This window comes from Taeniopygia guttata, chromosome 5 (assembly GCF_048771995.1).
Source record: "Taeniopygia guttata chromosome 5, bTaeGut7.mat, whole genome shotgun sequence".
Lineage (NCBI taxonomy): Eukaryota > Metazoa > Chordata > Aves > Passeriformes > Estrildidae > Taeniopygia > Taeniopygia guttata.
Genome location: NC_133030.1, coordinates 6,678,184 through 6,703,194, shown reverse-complemented (window position 1 = coordinate 6,703,194; position 25,011 = coordinate 6,678,184). Strand labels below are relative to the sequence as shown.

Genomic DNA, 25,011 nt, shown 5'->3' with positions numbered 1-25,011 from the left:
ACAATAAGTTGGGCTAATTTTCTATTTAGGTAAATAAATGTACTCTTTAAAAGCTCTATTTTTTACTCTGTCCAATAGGTAACAAAACTATTTAAGTCTAATATTCATATGATTGCATATATCTGATTTCTAAAATGTAATGATTTAGGATGCCCTACTGCTATGCAATGCTATGATGGCCCTCTATTAAATTGTCCTTTCACCCCAACCTTTGCATTTTCTATATCTAATGTTGCATCTGTGTGGATGACTGCAGTGGTTAATTTTTGTGGATTTGGGTATTTTTATTTAATGAAAATGTTTTAATGAAAAAAATACCCTATGCATATTTCAGAGAGAATACTGCTTTGAAGAATTTACGTGCTATATATATAATATATAGACAAGTGGGGTCCTGCTATTTCCCCATTGGTTGAAAGAGAAGAATACACCATCTAAAGGTTATAGGTTATATAAAGGTGCTTATAGGCAAATGAACGGGGAGTCACGAGTTGAACAGCACATCCAATAACTGTTTTCAGGTGGTAACTAGACTACACTTACCACTGTAGGAATACAAAGTTAGGCACAAATTATATGATGGCTTTTTGAGGAGATACTGTAAACAAAAGCAGAGAAACAAGGAAAAATATATTCAGAGTATTAGAGCAAGGTGAGTAAAACCACAGGCGCACTTGGTGTGGAGCAGGTTGTCAGATACTTTGTATAACTGAGGCATTCCTAGTTGAAATGGCAGATATCAAATTATCAAAAAAACATATGGCAGGATTTTAAACAGTGATGCCCATACAGCTCATTCTGACACCATTTCCAAACCACTTCTAGACTCAAATGCAGTTTAGCCTCTCAGTTGATCATTTTAAAAAACTTTGTTCTTATTTTTTTACTAGTGGATTATCGTTGTTTCTGTTGTCACCCCATATATTGCTTCCTGGTGAGCTGTCCCAAGGGTCTCCTCACATTTAAATAACATAACAATCCCTCCAAGTTCGGACAAATCATAAAGGAAGTGTGCAGATATGATGGGTCAAGGTTGGCTGCCAGTGTAGAAGAAGCTACAGGAGCCTTATGCTGGATTTATATCAGGACTACAGGAGATCCCATTCTTTGCTCACTTCCATCACATTTGAGGGATGAACTTTTCTTAGAACACACTGGTAGCAAAATCCTAGTCTCACCAGAGCTGCCTGTTACAAAGGGTGCTTGTGGGAAGTGGGCCAAACTAAGTGGGTCATTTCATCTAAAGATTTTTCGGTTTGGTTTTGTTCATTCCTACATCACCTGACAACGCCTGGTCACGTCACCTGTCCCACACTTTTGCTGTGGCACCAGGTACAGAACACGGCACAGGCATCACCTACACCTGGAAGCGGTCTAGTTAGGCCTCCCCTGTGGCATGCAACAATAAATCCTCTTTCCTAAGCTACCACTTTCAGGCACCGCGGGAAAGAAAAGAAGAAGCGGTGGGTGAAAAAAAAAAAGGGGGAAAAGAACCAGAAAAGGTGGACAATGTTATTGCCACCCTTTTGTAATGATTATTAGCACTGGGTGCCCAGTTCCATGTCCTTGGGGGGCAGTTTCAGTCCCAGGGAGGAGGTTCCCAGCGGGTCAATCATGTTCCTGTACCGTTCGCCGCGGTGCTTGGCCAGGAACGGGCCCCAGTCGGGCTGCGGGGAGCACACCAGCTTCAGCCGCTGCGTGGGGAGAGAAAAGAGAGTCTCAGCGCTGCCATGGGACAGTCACAACCAGAGCAAGCAGGACAAACTCATTCAGGGTGATTGATGACAGCCTGGCAGTGCTCTACTGCTCAGCGTTTGTTTTGCACAAAGTTCTCAAGATTAATAGGGGATCAAGTGCCCGGTTTTGAATTATACATTCTCCCCTACCACATGTGAGGGGAGCTCAGAACCACTGCCACAGACTGTGAGGCTCTCTTACTGAAGGACATGTGCACAATTACTTAGCCCAATAGTCTAAGCAGAAAGTGCATTAGAATAATTGGATTTATAGTTAGCATATTTCCCTAAAGTATACAAATTACCAGAAGTGGTATATCACTATGAAAGATTTTAATTTTGAGATGACAAAATGTTGGTTTTATCTGTGGGAAAAAAGAAAGAGGAGAATGTCAACCTGGCAAACAACAGAAATTTTCTGATCTTTCCACTGAGTTCTTTTTTGAATATATAATTTGATTGGTGCATTCACAGATAAAAAGGAAAGAAAACATATTTTTGATGACTTGAGAGGGAACAATTATATGTTTATTACCTAATAAAGTGAATCAGACCTCCATATCCGTTATTTTAGTCTCTGCTTAATTACTAGTTTGCAACTTTTACCTCCCAAACCAACCGTAATAATTCTATGCAGCAGACTCAATATTGAGGAAATACCAGACTACAGCTGAAACATCTTGAGCAAAAGCCCTTTCAAAACAGATCCAGCTCTTGGGTGTTTCTTTGGGTGCACACCTGGACACACAGTAAGGGAAACACCCTATTTTTGTGCCAGTTTTAGACATGAGAAGTTTCGAAGCAGAACCATTTGTGTCAGTGAGAGGAGCTTATGAGGCAAGGAAGGAGTAAATCTAATTCCACATTAGGTCATTTCCAGCAGGGGCAGCTGTCTCCTGACCAGGCACTGCAGTCTGCTCCACACAGGAGCTGAGTGATCCTTTAGACAAGTGGCCTCGTTGTCTCCTGCTTGGATTCTCTCCCTAGGGTGTCCCACTGCAAAAATTCCTCTCCTACAAAATTCCTTTGCTCTATGGATAGCAGAGAAGCAGAGCCACTTCCCTCAGGCATGTGTAGCGTGACATATTGAGAGACCAAAAAGATTATGCTATTTTAGTACGTTTTCTCTCCTTTTCATTTTTTTTTTTTGAAGCAAGAAACAGCCCCGGTGGGATTGCAGGGAAGCTGAACTGTAAAAGCAGCTACAGAAAGGGGAGCGAGTGTCTGGTCCTTCTCCCAAGGTGGGAGCAGCACAGGCAGCAGGCAGTGATGAGATGGCAGAACTGAGAAAGCCTCAAAGACCTAAAGTAAGAGCACTGAGCTTCTCCAGAAAACAGCAAGGAAGGGATGGAATGCTGACATTGCTCATCCTGCCGAGGAGCCAGCAGGATGGGAACAGCCAGGGAGAGGGAGGTGACAGGCAGGGACAGGACTCAGGGATGGAGAGAAGTAGGTGGCCACAGCATTTCTGAAGCAGCGGGGGAAAGCATCAGGAATCCAATTAGCAAAATAAACAAAAGAACCTTAAATTAAAAATAAACTGTCACTTGGAATTATTGTAAGCCCAGGAGCTAGAAAGGATCAGCTAATTCAAGAGGAATAAAGAGATGAAAGGTGAAAGCAAAGATTGCCAGCTGGGTTTTATAAGCAGTAGCTTGAGATGCATGAAAAGCCTTCCTGCTCTACATCTCATTCCTGGACTCCAGCGAGTGGCACAGCCCTGTGGAGCAATCCTGGATGAGCCCAGCACCCAGCTGTGCACACAGGCAGCTCCTGAGCTCTCCCAGTGCTGACTGCAGCTCCTGCCTGAGCTCTCCTGGTGCTGACTGTGGGCATGGCGCTCACCAGGGGCTGAGGCTTCCTGGGGCCACGTGCTGCTTTTGCAAAAAGCTCAATGAATTTAGAACACCTTTCTTCCAATAAAGCCATGCAAAACCTCACGAAATTTATCTAGATCTCATAAAACAAACGACTCCACAACTCAGGACCATGCTTTTTGAAAATCTAGGAATAGAAGGTCTACAATTTAAATAAACTGAGCATCTCTTTGCAACACAATAACTGGTTTACCAGAAAGCAATCTGAGCAGTATTAAGCATTCAATATCACAAAAATCAATGTAAAATGAAAGATACAGCCCCCTGCGGCCATATTTTTAAACAGCAAAAAGACAGAAGGATTACCTCAATAAATTTTCCTGGGGCTAGGTGCATTTTTATCACAAACATAACTGGGATCCAGATGACTGAGCAGGCCAGCATCAGCCACCCGAGCACCATGGACCAGCCTGGGTAGTGGTAAGCTCCGTAAGTCATGGGCTCCCACTGGTAAAAACTGAAGCAGAGAATAAACTGGGAACAAGAAAGGAAAACAAATATGTTTGAGTAAGCAAAACAAGACTGCTATGCCACAAACCCTGGGTACCCACACACAGAGTTGGTGTATATGGAATACAGATAAAAGCACACACACCTAAGGCAGGGTGCTGCCACAAGCTCTAATAAATGGGTCAGAGCCTGAATCTAATGAGTTTCAAGGAAATCTTGCAAAATCCCTCAAAAATCACTACATTTGTGCCAGAATAATTGAAATTAGAATCTTGCCCCTAGAGTAACACGCTTTATTACGTGGTCTATTGGGAGTTTTACCTAATGTGATTATGGTAAGTTCTCCATTGCAATTACTGTATGAACAGCAATATATCTGCTTACATTTGTGCATAATTCAGTACTTTTGGAAAATGCCTGTGCTTGCAATAATTGCACACAGAAGATTTATAGAAGTATAACTAGGTGAAGGCACATATAAAAATGATCAGCTTTAGTTCCAGAGATGTGGAGTCTCATGAAAGTCTAATATTAGGCTATCCAAATGTATCAAATATTAGCTTTACAGAGGCAATAATAGAAAATAATTAATTGCTTGGTTTTGCTCTGACTGTTTCCATTGCATAAAAATTGAATTATGACTGATCAGTGTCAATTTATTTCTCACTGTAAGTTCACTAAATATTGCATTTGGAGGGAATAACAACAGAACATGCAAGTTTAGAGAGTAAACACGGTCAGTTCAAATTTGTTTTCCTTAACAAACAACATAATTTCCTATTTCCTGGTTGTGATTACTGACAGGAGCTATGAGCACAAGTCTGATTAGTAAAGGATCTGAGCAATTTGCAGAAAAACCTTACAATTCCCTTCAGAAGTGTAAAATAGAGTCTAAGGCAGCATCTTGAAAATAACCACTGGACAAAACCAAAGAGCTAAAAAAATCCCATGTGCACATTCCTTCATCTTTAAAAAGATTCCCCAAGAGAAGATAAACACCATTGGTGTAATCCTAACACTATAAACTGGAGTAAGTCTTCAAAACTTTTTAAAAGTGATCTGCAAACTATAGGCATACATTGTCCCAATCAAATAACAGGTGGTTAAGATAGAGATAGCTGGTTTTCACACAGAGCAATACTGCAGTGCAGTGAAGACAGCAGGTAAAGAAAATCTATGCAAGAAAGTAGACTACTTTCATTTTACCCATTGGAGAAATTATTCTTGCTGTAGAAAACTTCATTTCTTCACAACTCATGATTTTGTTGAGTTCACCAAAACTCACTGGTCCCCTCACATAGGTATTGGTGTCTGTGAAAACTAAACCTTCTCCAGTTTGCAGAAAAAAAATGTCCTCTGTGAATTAACAATACTGAAAATAAGTTGTTAACTTCAGCCAGTGCCTTTTTCTTCCTCCTCCAGGAAGAAAAAGATTTGCCAAGCTTACACTGTACTAAAGAACTGCACACACACGGACTGCCCAGCACATGAGCTAAAACACAACTTCTCTGGAAGGGGCAAAGGACTGCTTCTCCTCCTGCCAGCTGATCTCACACTGTTCCAAAATCTGTCTTTTCAGAAATTCCAGAAACTTTTCTTATCTCGTACCTGAACAGCTAAGAGCGCTCACCCAGAGCAGCTGTGGCTGCCCCATCCCTGGCAGTGCCCAAGGCCAGGCTGGAGAGGGTCCTGAAAAACCTGGGACAGTGGAAGGTGTCCCTGCCCATGGCAGGGGCGTGGAGGGAGGTACGCTTTGAGATCTGTTTCCACCCCAACCATTCTGTGATTGATTGTGTGGCTTGTAGGAACTATGTAATTCCTGTGAAATTATCAGTATTTAAAACTCTGCACGGATATAGAATCTTGCTGCACCTGGGATTCAGGCTTGAGAACTTCCAAGTGGATGCACGTGCACTCAAACAGAAGATACTGGTGAAAGAAGACTCTGGGTTTTTTTGTGCTGATTGTATCTGCACATAGGTTAAAACATAAAGGAAGCACTGTGTTAGAAACCCAGATGGCAAATGTAGATAGAGTTATGTTGCAGCATTTTTGAGAGAAAGAGGACATTAGTTATGAGATTTGAGCTACTCCAGTCTAGGCCTCAGATTTGGGCCTGGTGAGGCCTTCAAGCCTCTGACGCAGTTAGAAATTAAGAATTTGTGGCACAGATAGAAATAGTATTAAAGTGTGATGGGGACCACTGGGCTGTCTGGGTGTGAATTAGTATAGGTTTATAGTGTAAGGTTTAGGCCACCTTAAGGAAAAGGTAAACAATGTTAGCTTGCCAATCAGAGTGCCTTTGTTTCTGTAAACTATGTAGAAGCTTATATAAACTACCATCTTATCTCGAATAAGGGGAGAACACTTGATTAACCACATTGGTTCAGATCTGCGTTTGTCTTGTCCAGTTTCCCGTTTTTCTGAGATTCCCTGGCTTTTCAGTTATTGGATTTGGTCCCCTGGACTTGAAAAAACTCTCATAGTAATGGTAAAATTGAGAACGTGACTTTCTTTTTTGTGAAATGGAGACCTGAGCATGAAGCAAACGCTGACTGAATCTGAAGGAAGGTGCTGGGGAGGAAATACGGATGAAAGGAAAATAGGAAGGATAGCAAGAACAGCCCAAACTCGCTCTGGTTTTGGGTTCCAGGGCTGCAGCCGCTGTCTCGCAGCGCCACTTCCCGGGCCCGGGACCTGGGACGGGACAGTCCCGCTCCTCCTCTTCTTTCTTCCACCCCAGCCTTTCCAAAGCATCCCTCTCACACCAGCTTCTGTGTCAATAAAATGGTTTTTGGTTTTTTTTCCCCTAGCTCAGTCTGACAGCACACAAGAGGATCTTGCCTTCTCCCTGTGCATCCATAAATATCACACACACACAAATATATATACATTTACATACAGTAATCTATTGTATATAAATACAGTGGTGTGCCACAGCAGCATTTTGCACGGCCAGGAAAAGGCCACCCATTTTCCAGGTGGACTCACCATGCCTCTCCACCAAAACCACCACTGCTTACACTGTTTCTGCTACAAGAATACACGTGCTGTCATCCAAGTTTTAGCTACCAACACCCAGAAACATCATAAATAATGAATAACGAACAAGCAACGACAAAACTCTTTGGAGAAGATGTTAATTTTTTTTTTTCTTCCTTACTGTTAAAATAGTTGGGGTCACAAATGCCCAGCAGACTCTCCAGAATTTACTTGGCTGGAATCCAATCATCATTTCTATATCTTCACAAAATCTTTGCAATCCTGTAAAGAGCAAATGGAAGAGCAGTTAGGTGTGAAAAAACCAGCTGCAGTCTGCAACAGAGCTCTGGTGCCCTCCTTTGTGTCTAACGATGAAAACAAACTCCAAATTTTTGTTTGAAAGCTTCCTTGGACGATCTAACTACAGAATAATAAACGGAACTAATAGGGTGGGAACCATTCCAGCAAAATATTTCCTTTCTAAGGATTAAAGCAATTGATCTTTTACACTGGGACTAGGTGTTTAGTCTGTTTTGTGTTAAAGCATTACTAACATGTACTAGGTAGCTGCAAATATTTGTCTGTTTGTTTTATTCCCCTGTGAAGATCAGCTTTATTAATATTGGTGTATCTGCTTCAGTACAGGCAATATTTCAGCTTCTCTATACCTGCTACATGACAGGATTACAGCTGTACCCCTCAGCACTGATATTTAAAATTCCTAGAGAGCATCTGCAAATATCTGTAATTATATTCGACATTGTCTGAACAAAAAGATCAGCTGATATGTTAGTTCTTCATATGGTGAGTTAACAAAACATGCAAGATTGGAAAATGGTATTTCAGCCACTCTGCAGCTCCTCCCTGGCCATGCCATGTGACAGCAAAAGGTCAACATGTGTTGGTCAGCAGCTGCTGTTCCCTGGTGGTTATTAGTAAGTTAGTCATTAGCAATTTCATTATTAGTAATTTACCCAAAACTTTTAAAAAGACACCTAAAATTGGTTCCAGCTTTCCCAATTGTAATAAGAAGAGAGAGGTCAGAGCTCATCTAGGACATAAATGTTAAAAATTTGGGCCAATTTTACTTGAATTTTGCAGAGCATTATTCTGCAGCGTTTTGTCTAACTTGCATGGTGTGGGGAAAGCTTAAATACTTAATAACTTAATAATAGAAATAACTTAATACTTAATAATATAAAAGGCATTGAGTAAGGGAAGAAATGCTTGTAACAAAAGTAATAAATTACTTTATTTCTTCTTGTGTAACAGCCAGCTGCTGCAGCTGCTGAGTGTAAGAAGGGATAATCCCAGGCTTGATCTACCTAGTTTGGAAGCCTTTCTGTTGATATCAAGGAGAAATAAATCTATCCACCTGACTGTTGTAAGAATTAAGAAGGTAAAACAAACACTAGCATTGGTCCATCATCCAGAGCCCTCTGATGCAGAAGAAATCAGCAGGGCTGGGTGATGGAAAAGCTAAAGAACTGTGGTGTAAGGGACAGAGAAATAAAATACAGAAATCAAACAGGAAAATGGTACTACAAGGACTGTACTTAAGGAAAGGGAAAAAAATTAAAATCTGCAGTGGATGTAATCTCAGAAAACTGAGCCAAGATAACTCAGAGTTCACTTCTTTCCTCCTGTAATTTCTTTCCCTCTTTTTCTGTTTTACTGACTACCGCAAGTTTTCTTCTTCAGAAAGCCCCTTCTGTGTAAAATCCATGGAATTTTTATGACCCATGGAATCGTTGTGCTTCAGCTCCACTCTAATTGGGTCCTTCTCTACTCTGTAATAGAAGTTTGTATGTCTGGGCAAAATGTAACCTCCAAGGTCTTTGTGTGATGGAGCTGAAAGGAGATTATGGCTGCAATGGAAATATTTGTCCCTGTGTTTTATTTAGCTGTGCAGTGCCGACAGTGAGGGTGAGGGAGCTGCTCACACTGGGCTGTGCCGGGATCAAAGCTGGTCTAAACTAACTGCAGCAGCACAGGGTACAGGCTGATGGGTATTTCCACAGAGTTTAAATCTCATTTAAAGTGTCTACTTCAGCCACACTTGCTGCTGCAAAGAATGGATACCTAACTGGATAATTACCAGGGGGTTCTGCCTCCAAAATTCATGCTAGCTTCATGAAAACCTGCACAGATTTTTTTGAAACTCCAATTTAAAAAATAAAATAAGAAATTCCTTTTAGGAATTTTCAGTAGATATCCACAGTGTCAGGCACTCTTAAATATTAGCAATTCAGGAATCAAATGTATATAACAGGCAGAGGGATTACACATTACTTATTTCTTTCCAGTGGAAGTTCAACAGAAAAAATGCAAAGGATATTTTAGTTAACAGAATCCCAATTTCTTTTCCCACATCTTAGTAAATCTGATCTCCCTCTCAGATCAGTCAGGCCTGCTGAATAACGTTGGGAAATAAACAACACATGCTATTCCATATCTGATTTTTCTGTCTCTAAAATAGAATGATGTATTCATAAGTGCTGACATATAAAATCCGTTTTAAAAGAGACTGCAAACCTAGCCAGACAACTAATCCACTATTCTGCTACAGGTAAAATGGTCAAAATTACTAAAGTTTTCTACAAATACACAGCAGCAGTTTCCACTCACTCTGACAACAAACCTTCCCAAAAACAAACTGTCAGAAACCAGTTCTGGATGGAGCATAAACAAAGCTCCCATCATGTATTTTGAGTTTCCAGCAGTGTTTCACTCAAACACAGGGATTTCTGTCTTTAGCTTCATGCTACAAAGTGCAACAGTGGGAATTATGCTGGTGATTAAATTAATATCCCCACCTCTAAGCTGTTCTTTACTAATCATTCATCATAATCCAAACAATTGGAGAATAAACATCTAAACCAGCATGTGAAATAAAAACGTGCATTTGATTGGATTATGAAGCACTAGCTCTACTGAAAAATAAGAGATTACAAGGAAATAACCACGTGTGTCTCTTTGTAATTTAAAAATCCCAGCAAGCTCAGCAAGCAGAACATGTAACAAGAACTAAAGACAAATTTATTTCATCATAAAAGCACCTGCCACTGTTGTGCCAACCTGCTTGCCATGAAGAGTACAAGTACACAGAGAAAGGTGTCAGTGGAGTGTAAAACAGCAGTTGTCAGACCTTGAAAATATATTATGCCAATTTTAAGCACTGCCTGAAGGAATATAACCCAAGCAGCAGCTTTGGTTGCATTCACCACACACAAATCACAAATGCACACGATGTATTTCTGTGCCCAGTCCTTACAAAAGCAGCTTTAGCACAGTAAAAGTAGCTCTGGCACATCAGTCAGTCAGGTAATGATCTTAAGGTAAGTCTTTCCCTTTTTTATTTACCTGAAAGGAAGCCCCTTAGTCTAGCAAAGGGTTAATGCCTTTGAAATAGATTGCAGTCAAGGTTTTACCAAAATCTGTTGATGAACAATCAGTTGTAGAGAAAGCATAAAAAGAATAACTGGTAATTTGTCAAACCTTTTCCACATCTGATTACACTGAAGTAATAACTCACCAAAAAAAAAAAAACTTCTCCTCTAAAAAAAAAAAACTTCTCCTCTATAAATAATAATAAGGCCCTTCTTATTATTATTTTTGCATTATTTTATGTTTTTCATAAATATTAATGTTTTAAGGGATACTGGAATTGCTGGGCAAAACAAACACTGGCCAGAGCAGTTTTTCTTCCAAACCTAATAAAGGCTGGTTTGCAGTGCTTCTGCCACACAGTGTTCAGAGGAGGAACAGAGCCAGTTCTTGCTCCCTATTTACCTTCATCCTCATTTAAAATCATGCAGAGCAAAGAAATTTTACAGATTTAAGCAGGTTTTAAAATAGTAAAAATATTTTAAACACAGAATTTTTCTCTTTCATACTAATAGCAATGGCTTTAAAGGGAGAATATTTGGCACAGACCAGGTGATGCTGTCGATGCTGGTGGCCATGAAGAGTGAAAAATCTAGCACAGCGTGGTTCAGGCATGCTGTCACCAAAGTGGGGAGGAGAAGAAAGGCAAAAAAATCCCCAGTAAACACTTAAATTTTTTTTAAACCTCCCCACTCATCACTGCCTATGAAATGGTATTGATTTTAGAGAAGCTGGGTTTCATTTCACCTCTAAACCAAATCTAATTGAATTACTTACATTCCAGGGACATAAACAAAATGAAGAATTTTGTTCAACCAAAACATGACTGGCCGAAATCAACTTCTCTCTCTGTATTTTGAGTATTTCCATAATATTCTGTAACATTTCCTCACTAGGTCGTGTCTGGCTTAGCTGCCAATCTCTCAGGCATACTCACTGAATTGAATGTCAGTGGAGGTTAAAATACTGAATTTCCATGAAATCAGAGAAAACAAGGAAGGGCTGATTCCCTGTCCTGTCTATGACATTTATTTCTCAAGCAAGAGCACCAAATTCTGCGTGATTTGAAACCTGTACTATGTTTTAAAGCACTTATGTTACAGGGTGGACTCCACAAGTATTCAGTGAAAAGGGCCAGAACCCAAAGGCAGTGGCTACACAAGCAGCTTCAGCAGAACATCTTGGATTTTTTTGCCTAGCTGATTAAACTATATAATTCATTCCTGTCCACAGCAATAGCAGAAACAGCCTTCCATTCCAGGCATAAATTAATTATTTATGGTACGTGGGAAGATCTTCACATTTCCAGGAATCCTGAAAACCTTGGGCAAGTCTGGGAGCACATCAGCAGCTGGTAGCAATAGTAACTACAGCAGCTTTGTGGTAATTGCACTGTTTCTTACTAACTGAGGGCCTTCTTCACAATTTAATGGACATCAACACGGATCAGCAGCGCTGGTGTGACCACTGTGGATAGTTAATCATTCTGAGCTGCCTAGTCTTGAGTCTACGTTATAGACAAATAGGAAACTGGCTCAGGAAGTCTCTGTCCCTAAAACCACTGAAGCACAAAAGCACCCCTGGAAAAGTGTCAGTAAATGTTTGGTCTATTCTCATACTCTTATCTTTGAGCTGTTGGTGGAAAATGACTTGAGGCTGCATGAAAGTCTTTTGAACATATACATTTAAAGGTATCCTGAAGTCTTGTCATTCTTCTGTCCAAACTAAGAGTGTTTTGGGTCTTACATGACGGAGAAAAATGACCCCTTTCCTTCAGAATCTCATTTCATCATTCTCTGAAATGTTGCTTTGACACTGGCTGTTCAATAACGAGGTTTTTCTTACCGTAGATATAGGAAACTCCAACAAGCTCGAAGATGGCAATAATGACAAGAGAGTAAGAGGCTGCATAAGTGTCCACAAGCTGCAACATATACATTCCACCCTAAGGAAAGAAAATAAAAGATTACTCGTGGCACTGAGGCAGGCAGAGCAGAGAGGAGCAGCAGCCAAGGCAGCATCCACACATCAGCTGGACACCGGCTCATGCTGTGCCATAGCCTCTTCCTTCTGGCTGAGTGAATACCAAATCCAACAAGGAAAAACCAGTTTAGCACCTAATTCTGCTAGCCAAGACAGCTTGGGAAGACTTTGAATTCAGTCAATTTAAGATTAAGGACTGAACTGTGATCAGACCTTCCACCTGCAGTGTCTCAAACCATATCATACTATGACAAAAGCAAAATCACCACTGGAAGCAGAACTTCCATAATAATGAGTCCAGTCCTTCTGTTTGGAAAGGATTTAATATCCTTTATGATGGAGTTAGGCAGGATAATTCAAGTGAATAAAGGACAGAATCCTTCCTGGGCTTTAGAACAGCAAAGTTGGGCTAGTAGGTGATGAGGTAAGGGAGAAGAACAGAAAGAAAAGAGGGGTGAAATGATGGATAAAATACTAAGATTTTGTCCAGCTCATCTTGAAATTATATATAATGCTGAAGGTATTAGTGAAGAAGACACTGAGGTTTATCAGTAGTAGATGGGAATTCCAGTATTAACTCCACAGTTTGCCAAGACCATCAGTATATGTCTAATCTCAGAGGAAAGGCACTCAAAACAAGTGTGCATATTTATATAACATCTAAAATTGGGGTTTTTTTTCCTTTATTCGTGGAATGGGTTGGGTTGGAAGAAACCTTAAAGGTTATTTCATTCCAACCCCACTGCCATGGGCAGACACAGCTCCCACCATCCCAGGCTGCTCCAAGCCCTGTCCAGCCTGGCCTTGGACACTTCCAGAGATGGGTCAGCCACAAATTCTCTGGTCACCCTGTGCCAGGGCCTCACCTCCCTCACAGTGAAGAATTCCTTCCTAATGTCTAATCTAACCCTGCCCAGTGTGGGTTGAAAATTTAATTTATATTATTATTTTGGAGATGTTTGGCTAGAGAAAATTTTAACGGCCTGATCCTCAGAAAGATTTGAACAGCAATGTATTTTAAGAATATCTCAGAGCATCCATTAATTTATTAGTAGTAGTAGTAGTAGTAGTAGTAGTAGTAGTAAATAAGGTTTTCAGACACAGCATGCGTCCCTTGTGCAGAATTCAGCTGAAAATTTTGCAGCTTGTGCAGGAGGAAAGCAGCCAGAAGAGGGGGGCTGGGCACAGGCAGTGGTGCCCAAAGCCAGTGTGGTTACCTGAGTGATCATAGGAAAGCCCATGATGAAGAAGGACACGCAGCAGCCCAGAGTGAACAGGGCCTTGTGCGTGCGCAAATACTTGGGGAATTCATCTGACACAGAGGTCACGATGGTCTCGATGGTGGCAAACTGAAAAAACAAACAAAAGGGCTCATTTCAGTGCACACAGAGTGGTCCAGCTGGATATTAAACATTATAACAGAGTATTTGGAGTCCTGGGTGTTAAATGCCCAGATGGCAGCACCAAAGCTCTGCCAAAATTATTCCAGCATTGATGGCCTCACTTCATTCCTTTTTCCATGAGTCACTGCTCACGTGGGAAATGGCCATCAATTGCATGGTCCTCCAAACAGATAAATAGGAAAATCAAAAGGAAAAGAGTGGGACGCAAAAGCACTTTACCATCGTGTCTAATCCAAGAGTTAGAAGCATCAAAAAGAATATTATAGCCCAGAAGGGAGAGAGGGGCAGCCTAGTTAAGGCTTCTGGGTAAACCACAAAAGCAATCCCAGGACCTAGAAATAAGAAAAAATAAAGGTTATCAGATTCCATCTTTCCTATTTACACAAAGGCTTAAACATTAGAGAGTTTAGCCTTACCTGATAAATTTCTATTTACCCTGTAAATTTAAAAATCACTTATTTACTCCAGCTTTCCAAGCAGAATGCGTATTCAGCCAATATACAAACACGCTGATCCAAATTTTTTAAAAATCAGCAAAAATTGCCCACTGCAGCAATGTTTCTGTCCTGCTCTGTGATCAAATTCCTGCCACATCCCTGCCAACAGCAACCCATGGCAAACATCCACACCTCAGCGCTACAGCATGAATGGAAATGCGAAATACTCTTCTTCAACTCATGGCCACATTGTTAAATGAGGAGAGAATATAAAACATGCCCAGAGCTGATACCAGACAGAAGGTAATGACTACTGTGATTCTAAAGAAATCCACAAGAAAACCCAAAATAATGCAGAACACAAGAAATTAAGGAGATGGAATCTTTTAAAGCCTAAATCAGGAATTTTCCATCTTTGTTTGTTTGGGTTTTTTGGGGGGGTTGTCTTGTTTTGGTTTTGGTTTCTGTATTTCTTTAATTTATATTGATCATAAAGAAAAAGTATTTTTGTAAGGGCTTGGATCTGCCTGGGAGCAAAGCTGCAGGGCTGTGGTTGCAGCAGGGGGCACCTCCTCTCCATTTATCCATTTGAGCCGAAGGGATGCCCACTCCAAGCTCTCAGAGATGTTTCCTGCCAGCTGAGACACAAATGCCACCAGCCAAGCTGTCCTCATGCCAAGAGAATGGGCTCCCCGCCTGCTCTGCCCTGGCCATTTCTGCTTTAGATCATTGTACCCCAGTTCCTCCAGCTGCTTGTGCTCAAGGGAGAGCTGCTGCTTGCTCACTTACTGAGAAAAATACACTTTCAGCAGCATAAAAATCATCTCCTTGGGTTTTTTTTTTTCTTTATTCATAGAGTGGGTTGGGTTGGAAGAAACCTTAAAGATGATTTCATTCCAAAACTTGTGCAGTGCTTGGGGGTCCTTCTGAACAGAAGGCAAATACAAGAGTTAGAACACAGTAAAAAAAAAAAAAAACTCTGTACATGACTCAGTAATTTCTGCTTCCTTTAAAATGTGCTGCAAAAAAAGGACTTTTTGCATTTAGAACCTCTGTTGTGTTTACAAACACCTCTTTAATCTCTTGATTAAAGATTTCTTCTTGACTATTGGAGATAAGGGCTCTGTTTAAACTCACTGCCTGCATACAGAAGTTTAATTAAGTCTCAGAATAATGAGTTCCCATTAATCACACCTTTAGGAGAAGTTAAATTATAGAATATGAACATGTCTCCATGTCAGCCCCTCACAGCTCTCCTAGATAACACACCTGGTAGCATCCAACCACAGCAAATAGCCACAGGGAGGCAAGCTCCCATTCCTTCCATCTTCCAAGATCTGGTGGGTAGGAACTCTTTATAAAAGTGTATTAAAGCCAGGAAAACTCCAAGTACTTTATATGTCTTTAAAAGTAAAGTTACCTTGAACTTTCATTTTAAGATAAAACATTTTTCAACAACACTATGTTCTTAATCAGAGAGTAGAACAAAAGAAGGTTGTGCTGTCTTTCCCTCCATGTTTTATTTGTTCATCAGATAAATGAGTTTTTCCTGAAAAGAAAATTCTAAATGAAAAAAAAAAATACTATGTTTTACAGATTAATATTTTAGGAGAAAAAAAAAAAAAAGAAAAAATTTAAAAATCCTTTACATTAGCATTTTCATTCAAGGTTTTGAAAACTTAAAGGGAGATTATGCTTCATCATAATTTTGGCTTTTTTCTCCTTCACTGCAAAAAGAAATACAACTTTAGAATTAAAAAAATAATAATAATAATAATCAGGCAATGGCAAGGGCTGTTCTTTTCATGAGTTCTTGAGTTTGCTTTTTAACTACTGCTATGAAATGCACTCAGTCCGCAATTACACTTATTTTTCTCTCTCTTCCTATTGCAAATTCATCTTCTATTACTTCACTAAATTTTGTTTGCCCCTGTCATGGAGAGCAGCAAAGCCTGACCCTCATGAAACGATTTTCCATGATCTGAGCAGGCTCTGACAAATGCCCTGGCAGCTGGAACAGCTGGGAACAGAGAGCTCCAGCCTGGGCCTGCTGCTCACTCCAAGGCCACCGAGCACTCAGCAGAAAAGGGTTTTTGACTGCCTGTGCTGGATATTTGACCTTCTCCAGCCAGATGTGCCAGCTGAGCCAGAGGTGCCCTCCACTCTGCCTGGCACTCACATCCCATCCCACCTCTGCATCTCTGGAGCTTCCCCTGCAGCTCCACCCAGGCACAGCTCCTGTAGCTCCAGCTCCTCACTAATCGTTTTGCTGAGGGCACTGTGGTTTATAGACTTTTGGGGCTGCTTTGTTCCAGAATGGAGGTGAAGCCTAAAATAAAAATATGAATGTAAACATTACTCCTACAAACTCCTACGAGCCCCTGACAGGAGGGTGCAGCCAGGTGGGGTCAGGCTCTGCTCCCAGGGAACAGGGGCAGGACAAGAGGACAGAGTTCAAGCTGTGCCAGGGGAGGCTCAGGCTGGAAATCAGGAAGAATTTTTTACTGGAAGGTGGTTAAACATTGGGATGGGCTGCCCAGGGAGGTGGTGGAGTCCTCATCTCTGGAGCTGTTCTAGCAGTGACTGGCACTTAGAGCTATGGTTTAGTTGGCATAGTGGTGCTCAGCTCTACCAATTAAGACCTTTCAAATCCCCACTAATGACCACCTCTCCTCACTAACCAAGATGTTCTGATCAGTTCTTCAGGAATGCTTTAATTCTCCGTGGAGGCACCTCCTTGCACCTCACAGTTCAGAAGCACAGCCCACCCCTCCCACCAGATTTCTCCCACCCTCCTCTCATCCAGAATTTCCACCATCAGAGTTAACTTTTACTTTGAAGAGAATTTGACAATAAGAAGGCAAATAATCCCTTAGACACCATGAAGGGACCATCCCTCTCTACCCTCCATCAGTCATTTACACAAAAGCTCAAAATTAGTCTCAACTTCCTTCCTTCTCTTACCAAACAAGTTTTAACTAAAATCTTGACTCCCAGGCTTTTTCCTGTGCAAAAATGCCTACACGTGGTTTAGTGATCCACACCAGTTTGAAATCATCATCCCCACCTCCTAATATCAATGGCATTGGAGTGACCATCTATCATATATCTGTGGTCATTAATAACAGAGCTGGGAGTGCCACGGGGTGCCTGCCTAAGCAATGAGATGCCAGCGAGCCCTACCTTGGTCTGCCACAGCTTCAATGTTCACTTTGAGCTCATTTGCCATGAAGCCAATCACTGAGAAGATGACAAAGCCTGCAAATATACTGGTGGCACTGTTGGTACACGTGACAATCAGTGTGTCCCTGCAGAGAAAGCACAAGAAGCCTGTTGGCACACACACAGGGAAGGTTTTGTTTGTGTATTTCAGGAGCTCCTCACCAGCACACACATCCTGTGTGTGTGTGCATCCCTTGTGGGGTGCTGGTGAAGGCACACTTTTACACCCAGCAGAGAGCACAGAAGTCTCCACAGCAGCACCAGGAGCAGCTCTGCAAGCCTCCATCACCCATGGGCAGCATAGGAACCATGCAGGAGGGCAAGCACCTCTGCTCTTGGCCTCTCTGAAGAGGAGGGACAGCCATGGTGACATGATTTGTAAAGTATTTTCTAACTCTTTCCCTCACGAGGACATCTGCTCTCCATACTAGCTATGGACTAACCACTGCTGTCCAGGTGAGGTGGTTTTGGTCTTGTCCTTCCTGTATTTATACACAAAATTCCAGGGTTAAATTCACAGAGCTTGCTCAATCACCTTCCTATCTATAGAGGGAGGATTCCTTGGTATGTTTTTTTCCATGGTTGTTATTATCAAAGGAATTTCAAGAGATCTATAGCTGAACACCTTACCATGCTGGATATGTCAAGCCTTGACAGCAAACCAGCCCTCATGAGCCCCACCCACAGTTATTACATTCTTGATAGGATTTTTCTTCCACAATATGCATGCCCAGAGAACTTCTCCATAAACTACTAGGTCTTCAGAAAAACAAAGCGCTCACTTTAAATGTTTAGGGGGTTTATGTTGGCTAGAATTGTTTATTCCTACTGCTATTATTTTGTCAGGAAGAGAATTAAATACAACTTGTGAAGCTGTCAAAGAACCTCACTGAGCTGGCAAATTTCTAGAATGTCTAACAGAGCATGTCTTAACAGGAATGATTTTGTTAATTTTTTGGGTCTATAGAAAAAAAAATGACACTGTGCTGTTTGGAATCATCATGTATTAACCTTCTTTCAAAACCTAGGTAGGTTTGAAATATTTCAGGTACCCATCATGAAGCCAATTTATGAAAGTTTACTGTGATTGCAGATTTGGGATTACGTTTAAAATAATTGTGTAACTGAAAATTACAATTGATGTATTAAAATGTAATTAATATAGAAATTGAAAGAGAAAATAGTCATGCTTCATTTCAGTATTCAAAGCTGTGTTGTAAAATTTAAAATATCGAGAGTAACTAAGCTTTTCGAATTGTTTCTACTTCAGTCTCTCATATCCCTCCCTAACACAGGTAAAGCATGTATTTGGTATTAGAACCAAATATTTTTATACTTCATTACCATGTAGTCCCTTCAAAAATTTCATTAAAATCTTCCAAACTCCACAAAAGATTGTTAAATTAGTGCAGAAATGTAGCATGATGCTTCCTCCATTTCCCTCCGGTATATTTTGATTGTAATTATCCATTAAAAAAAAAAAAAAAAAAGGCTCAGGAATTGCATTTTCAAAAATAGGACCCAAAGGACTGCTGGGTGGGAGTTACATGCAGCACTGTTAGCTTTCATATGGGAAATTTAATTATATTACTTTTGAGCACTAGTACATTTTTTTTTAATTCCTTTTTCATATTCTCATCCACATTTCTTTTTTAAGTTAAGTATTTTATATTCTATACTTAGAAGCCATAGGAGATGGCAGTGGAAATCCCAAGGAGTGTTGGCTTTGAAGTCTTGACTGGGGAAAGTTTTTGATCATCCCCTTGGGGGAATCCCTGTGCATGTTGCTGGCTGTCCTGAATCAGTACCTCTGGCATTGCAAGAATTGGCAAAGGTTTGCTTCAGACTGACTTTAAAAGCTGTAAAATAGCAGGGAAGCACTCCACCCAAGTGCTTTTGCATGAAAAATTATACAATGTGACTCTTTCCCATGTAAAAATAGCTCTCAAATAAGTGATTTTAGATTTCATGAAGTAACTTTTTACGTGTAAAACCACAGTAGGAGAAATTGGAAAAAGAAAGAGCATTTAGGAGATGCAAGAATCACACAAATGGAAGTTGCCAGTTAAAGCCCTGCATGTTTCACAATGCAATTTTCAGCCCACCCTGCCCATGGGCTGTCCTTCAGCAGAGCTGCCAAGTGATTCTCTTTCACTCCTCACAGCTCTTGGCACATCCCAGGCTGCCCTTCAACCTCAACCTCCTCATTCTGAAAGTGGGGAGCCAGCAGGGACTTTAATAAGCCTAAATGATCATCTTGAGAGTAGTAGATTGGGGCCTGAAGAGAGGAAAAAATACACAAAACCAAAAATGGTTAAATGTAAATTAAACACACACCTCCCCCCCCCCCCCCCAAAAAAAATAGGAAAGAAAGGAAACAGAAGGGAAGAAAAGAGAAACAATACAAGAGAGGAAAAAAGACAAAAGCACTACAGGAAAAAAAAAAGACAAGGGAGAAAAAGACTAGAGATGGGGTCCTGCAAACCAGATTTCTGGAAGATGAAGGATAATTTTTTGACAAACCTGTTTAATAACACAGATGTATTTCACTCTTACACACCTGTAGCAGTTATTATGGAATTTGTTGTATGAAGAGAGGGTAATTAGACCTCCCCATGCTGCAGATAAGGAGAAGAAAATCTGAGTGGCAGCATCCTTCCAAACCTAAGTAGGAAAGAAAATAGCATCAGCTTCAGAAAAGACTGTTAGACCAATGGATGTCAACAGAATATTTAAAGGCAAAATCCTGCCACTAAATACATCAGGCTCATGTGATAAGAAACACTGTCCTTATTGAGTCCATGTAAAAGGACAATATAAACCTTGCGGTATATGGAAGACACAAATATAAAAACTATATTGTTTGATACATATCAGTTCAAATACATTCAGAAACAAAAAATACAAGTCAAGAGGGAAAACCTGCATCAGATATTGATGTTTTCTTTGCCAGTGACCCTAAATAATTCTTTACCCATGTAAGATGAGGAACAAGTTTTCACAGATGACAAGCCCACCTCTGCACATGGAAAATGCTTGCAGCAGACCCCAAGAGAGCTGTGATTTATTCACCCCAGCAGCTCTGAGTGCAGCAGCAAACCCACCATAGCATCAATCAGCTTCTCCCACTTGGGGGTGATGAAGTACCAGATGCCATCTCCAGCTCCGGGCAGAGTTACTCCTCTTATGAGGAGGATGATGAGCACCACGTAGGGGAATGTAGCTGTGAAGTACACAACCTGCACAGGGCAGAGAAAAGGGCACTGAGAGGCTTCATTTGGGGGAGAAGAGAGGAGGGGAAACGAAAATGCCACTATTGCCAGAAGAAGGCAGTTACTCAGTCTCAGAGACAGCAGTCAGGGGATAAACTAAGGAAACAACAGGGTTATTTCCCCAGAAATCTGAAATTTTACAGCTCTTCCTGCTGCTGGGAACAAGGATAACATCAATAACAGTGGTAAGAGCTGGAATTCTAGACAGAGAAGGGAAGAGGGTTCCTCTCTCCATCTGGAGAGGAACAATAGGAATTTAAAGCTAAAGGAAAATCTCACTTTTGATCATTTCCCAGAGTGAACTATCACAGTTCAGTGGAAATGAAAGGAGAAGTGCTATTCAGTAACACATTTCTGTAGTTTTCTTCTATATTTTTCTGTGTTTAACTGAAAAAAAGCCTAAAGAATTTTTATTACTGTTAGTACCTCTTAAAAATTATAAATCACCATGATGATAGTTATGGTCCAAATTCAAAAAAAAGGAAAGTCTGAAATTAGCAAGACAGACCTAATCATCATGATGTCTAAATACACAACAGTGGCTGTGTTTAATGCTTTAATAATTATCTAGAACACAGCACTATTTGTGTTCAAATAAAATCCTTGGGTTATGGCCAGTTAAGCTTTACATTCAACACAAAATAATTCCAAATATTTTTCACATCAACGTCTGGTCCTAAACAAAACAGAATCATATCATAACACAGGATGGAATTATATCATAGAATGGTTTGGGTTGGAAGGGACCTGAAAGATCATCTCATTGCAACCCCTGCTGTGGGCAGGGATGGAATGACCCTGCCTAGACCAGAATGATCCAAACCCAGCCCAGCCTGGCCTTGAACATTCCCAGGGATGGGGCAGCCACAGCTTCTCTGGGCACCCCGTGCCAGGACCTCACCACCTTTGCAGAGATTTTCTTCCTAATGTCTAATCTAAACCCTGCCTATGTCAGTTTGAAGTAACTTTTCCTTGTCTTGTCACTCCATGTCCCTGTCCCAGTCCCTCTCCAGCTCTCCTGTGGCCCCTTTAGGTGGTGGAAATTCTCCTGGGACCTTTCTCTTCCCCAGCTCCCTCAGCCTGCTCCATAGCAGAGACACCTTTGAGCCCTTGAGCACCTTTGTGGTCTCCTCTGGGCTCATTCCAGGAGATCCTCCTTGTGCTGTGGGCTCCAGAGCTACACACAGTGTCGCCCTGATTCTTAAGATTTTCTGAGTTTACATTCTGGTAAAAAACTTTCTCGCACAATTTTCTATAAACAACATATTGCTTTTCATCCCTTCATAGGGGTGGAGAAACTTAACATACTAGTAGTTTGTCCAGTGTGTTTAGAGAGGTAACACATTCACTCTGCAATCCAGTGTCACCTTTAGGAAAGTATAAAAGTTAAAATCAAAAAATAAACCTTTTTCTTTGCCTTACAAATAGCAATAGCTCACGATGTTCTTTCACATGTCCTGTAGCAACACCCAGGGCTCCAGGTGGCTCCTCACCAGAGCAGGGGGAGAATCCCCTCCCTCAGCCTCTGCTCTGAGCTGAAGTGGCTTTTCAAACTGCTTTTCAAACTTTTCTTCTTGTTTCCAACAAGCTGCCCTGATGAATTTCTGCACAGTCAAGATACTGAACTAATCTCTACGTAATTACAGGATTTCTATCTCCAATACCCAGGAGTTAATGTTTTTCTCTCTGACATCAGTGTCAGTATTTCTCTTGGCCACAAAGAGTCACTTAGAGAAATATCCTTGGCCACATCCAACCCACATTATTATCCAGTCTCTTGCCTTTCATAAAATATTTTTTCCTAACCCACTAGGGTAAGGGGAAAAAAAAAAAATCTCAGCTTTCCCCTGGCACTCTGAGTCCCTGGATTTTCTGTTAATTGCCAAGTGACCTCCCAGGAGATGAAGTCAGCTTCTAGAAGCAAAGGGATGGCTTCTAATTGGAACTCTGTGACCAGCTCTAGAAAATTCATGTCTCCATTTCCACCATCTTTATCCCAGGAAATACCTAGTTGTGTTGCTCACACACACACTGGGCTTTTTTGAAGCTCAGTTCTGATTTTGAAATATGTTAATTAACATCTTAGTTTACATCCTAATTTCTCAGATTCCACTGAAACGTGAGATGCTTGCAGAATTTTTATGAACACCACACAGAACAGGGAAGGCTGGAAAGTACCATTTGTGCCATCCCACTGCTGAGTGCAGCTGAAGAGTTCATTTTAAATTTATTGAAGATTAGAGGAAAAAACGCTGAACAAAAATAGTTTCTGTTTTAACTAGAAAGGAAAACACAGAGAGGAAAAAGGCATTTCAATTAATACTTAGTCATTTACTGAAAATATTTTCAATAATTCATCCCTTAAATGAGAGTGTGAGTCCCTAAAAACCAGCACCCTGCTTTCTTGTGTGTGTACAATCACAAATATTGTTCTTACTTTTCCTGATGACTTGATTCCTTTAGCAAGGGAGGCATAAACAATCACCCAAGCCAGGAAAAGAGATAATGCCAAGGGCCATCTAATCTCACCAGGATATTCAATCCCTGCTGAAATCTTCAATACAAAGTACCTAATGGAAAAAAAAAAAAAAAAAATTAAAAAACTTTGGGGAAAAAAATAATGAAAACAACCACAGGCAGTAATTCAGCATAAATTCCTTTTTTGTTTTTTCTTCAGTGTCCTCAGCAGTTTCTCTGGATGGTTCCAGTGATTCTCACTATGTATTATTTTATTTATCTGCATTGCAGTAGTAGATAAAACTGCCGGGCATGGGCCAACACTTCAGCTGTGCTAAGCACCACAGGAACAGAAAACAAGTAACCAGTGCTTGAATTCAGCTCTCATCAGTCCTAAGCACAAAAAATGAGCGTCATTTTCTGCCCTTCACTGCCATATTTCTGGTTTTCCAAGCCATGCTGTCGCCTGTTCCAGTGGATTTTACAGAAAGATCAACATCATTTTTCTAAATAAAGAAAGATCTTACTTGAAGTATTCTTCACTCCCACTGACAAATGTTTTGTTTCCTCCCCTGGTGAAGTTAACCATGGTTAGATTTGGATAGGCACTCATACAGAAAGTAGAGTTCTTGATTTGTATTTTTGGGTGGTCGCCAATAATGCAGGAATCTAGGAAGAAACGAGAAGGGGGAACAGAAAAATAAAGTGTACAGATTTTTCGTTGTCGTTGTAAAATGACAAGAATGCATTAGATCACACCTAATTACTTGAACTTTTGTTCGGTTGCCGACACCTTTTCCAAAAGGTCGGTTAACTGGGTTTGCTTTTTTCCCTTTTCATGTCATTGTGTATTTGGGACCGTTTGCAGAACGGTTTTTGGTTTTGTTTTGGTTTTTTTTTTTCTTTAAGGAGAAGCTTCTCTAAAGACAAATAATTTTACTTTAGCAGACACTCCAGGCTGCCAGCTGTGGTATTTTGTTGCCTACAGAGGACTTTCCTCTGAGAAAAAAAAAAAAAAAATCGGTAATTTAAATTGACAAATCTAATTTATGCTTGGTAAGGAAAAATTTAAATAAAAACAGAGAGGAGTGCTCGTGGGATACAGATCCTTCAGAGCGGTTTGGGAAGAGATCGTGCCCAGGGCTGGGGGATCTCCCGGCCGAGGTCTCCTCGGGCATCTCCCAGGGGCGCAGCTCAGCTGCGGAAAGCTCTGCAAAACCACCGCAAAATTCAAACCAAAACCAAACCCATCACTAAAAGAAGAGCACAAGCGTGGCCCAACTTACCTAGCAAAAGTTTGTTTTTATCTTTACAGTCCGGCGTGTTCCAGGGGTTGTCGCAGGAGGCCCAGGGCAGCACGGGCACGAAGGAGGCGAACAGGTAGAAGAGCGTGTAGCACAGGATAATGTTGTAATAAATGGCTATCAGCACCGAGATGATCAGCATGGCGATGCCGCAGCCTGCGGACACACGGGGGGACAGCAGGAAAAGCCATCAATGCCGGGGGCTGCCGAGCATCCTCTGGCACAGGGACAGCGACAGGGACAGCGACGAGGCCACCCCGCTGCCGGAGGCAGGCAGGGAGGTGGCCCCGGGGGCCCGTGGCATGCGGCGGGGGGCGCAGGGGGCGGCTGAAGCCATGCGAGAGCCGGGGCGCAGGTCGTGCTCCCCAAAGGCTCACCTTGCAGGGCGGGGATGGCTTTCCAGACCGACACGGGGCCCTGACTAGCAAACTGCCCCAGGGAGACTTCCAGGAAGAAAATGGGGATCCCGGCTAGAGCCAGCATCATCAAATAGGGGATGAG

At 41.3% G+C, this 25,011-nt stretch overlaps 1 protein-coding gene across 1 annotated transcript; it reads right to left on the bottom strand.

Annotated features, from left to right (window-relative positions):
• Window positions 1-1,166: 1,166 nt before the first annotated feature.
• On the bottom strand, window positions 1,167-25,011 carry SLC6A5 (solute carrier family 6 member 5). The gene is made up of 13 exons (XM_030273254.4): window positions 24,888-25,011; window positions 24,493-24,666; window positions 23,734-23,875; window positions 23,187-23,319; window positions 20,582-20,716; window positions 20,038-20,141; window positions 17,439-17,563; window positions 14,038-14,150; window positions 13,633-13,764; window positions 12,278-12,377; window positions 7,227-7,327; window positions 3,920-4,087; window positions 1,167-1,694 (listed from the first exon to the last, which is right to left on the bottom strand). Exons 1-13 carry the CDS (start codon window positions 24,994-24,996, stop codon window positions 1,539-1,541), a joined length of 1,692 nt encoding a protein of 563 aa, XP_030129114.4. The 5' UTR covers window positions 24,997-25,011; the 3' UTR covers window positions 1,167-1,538.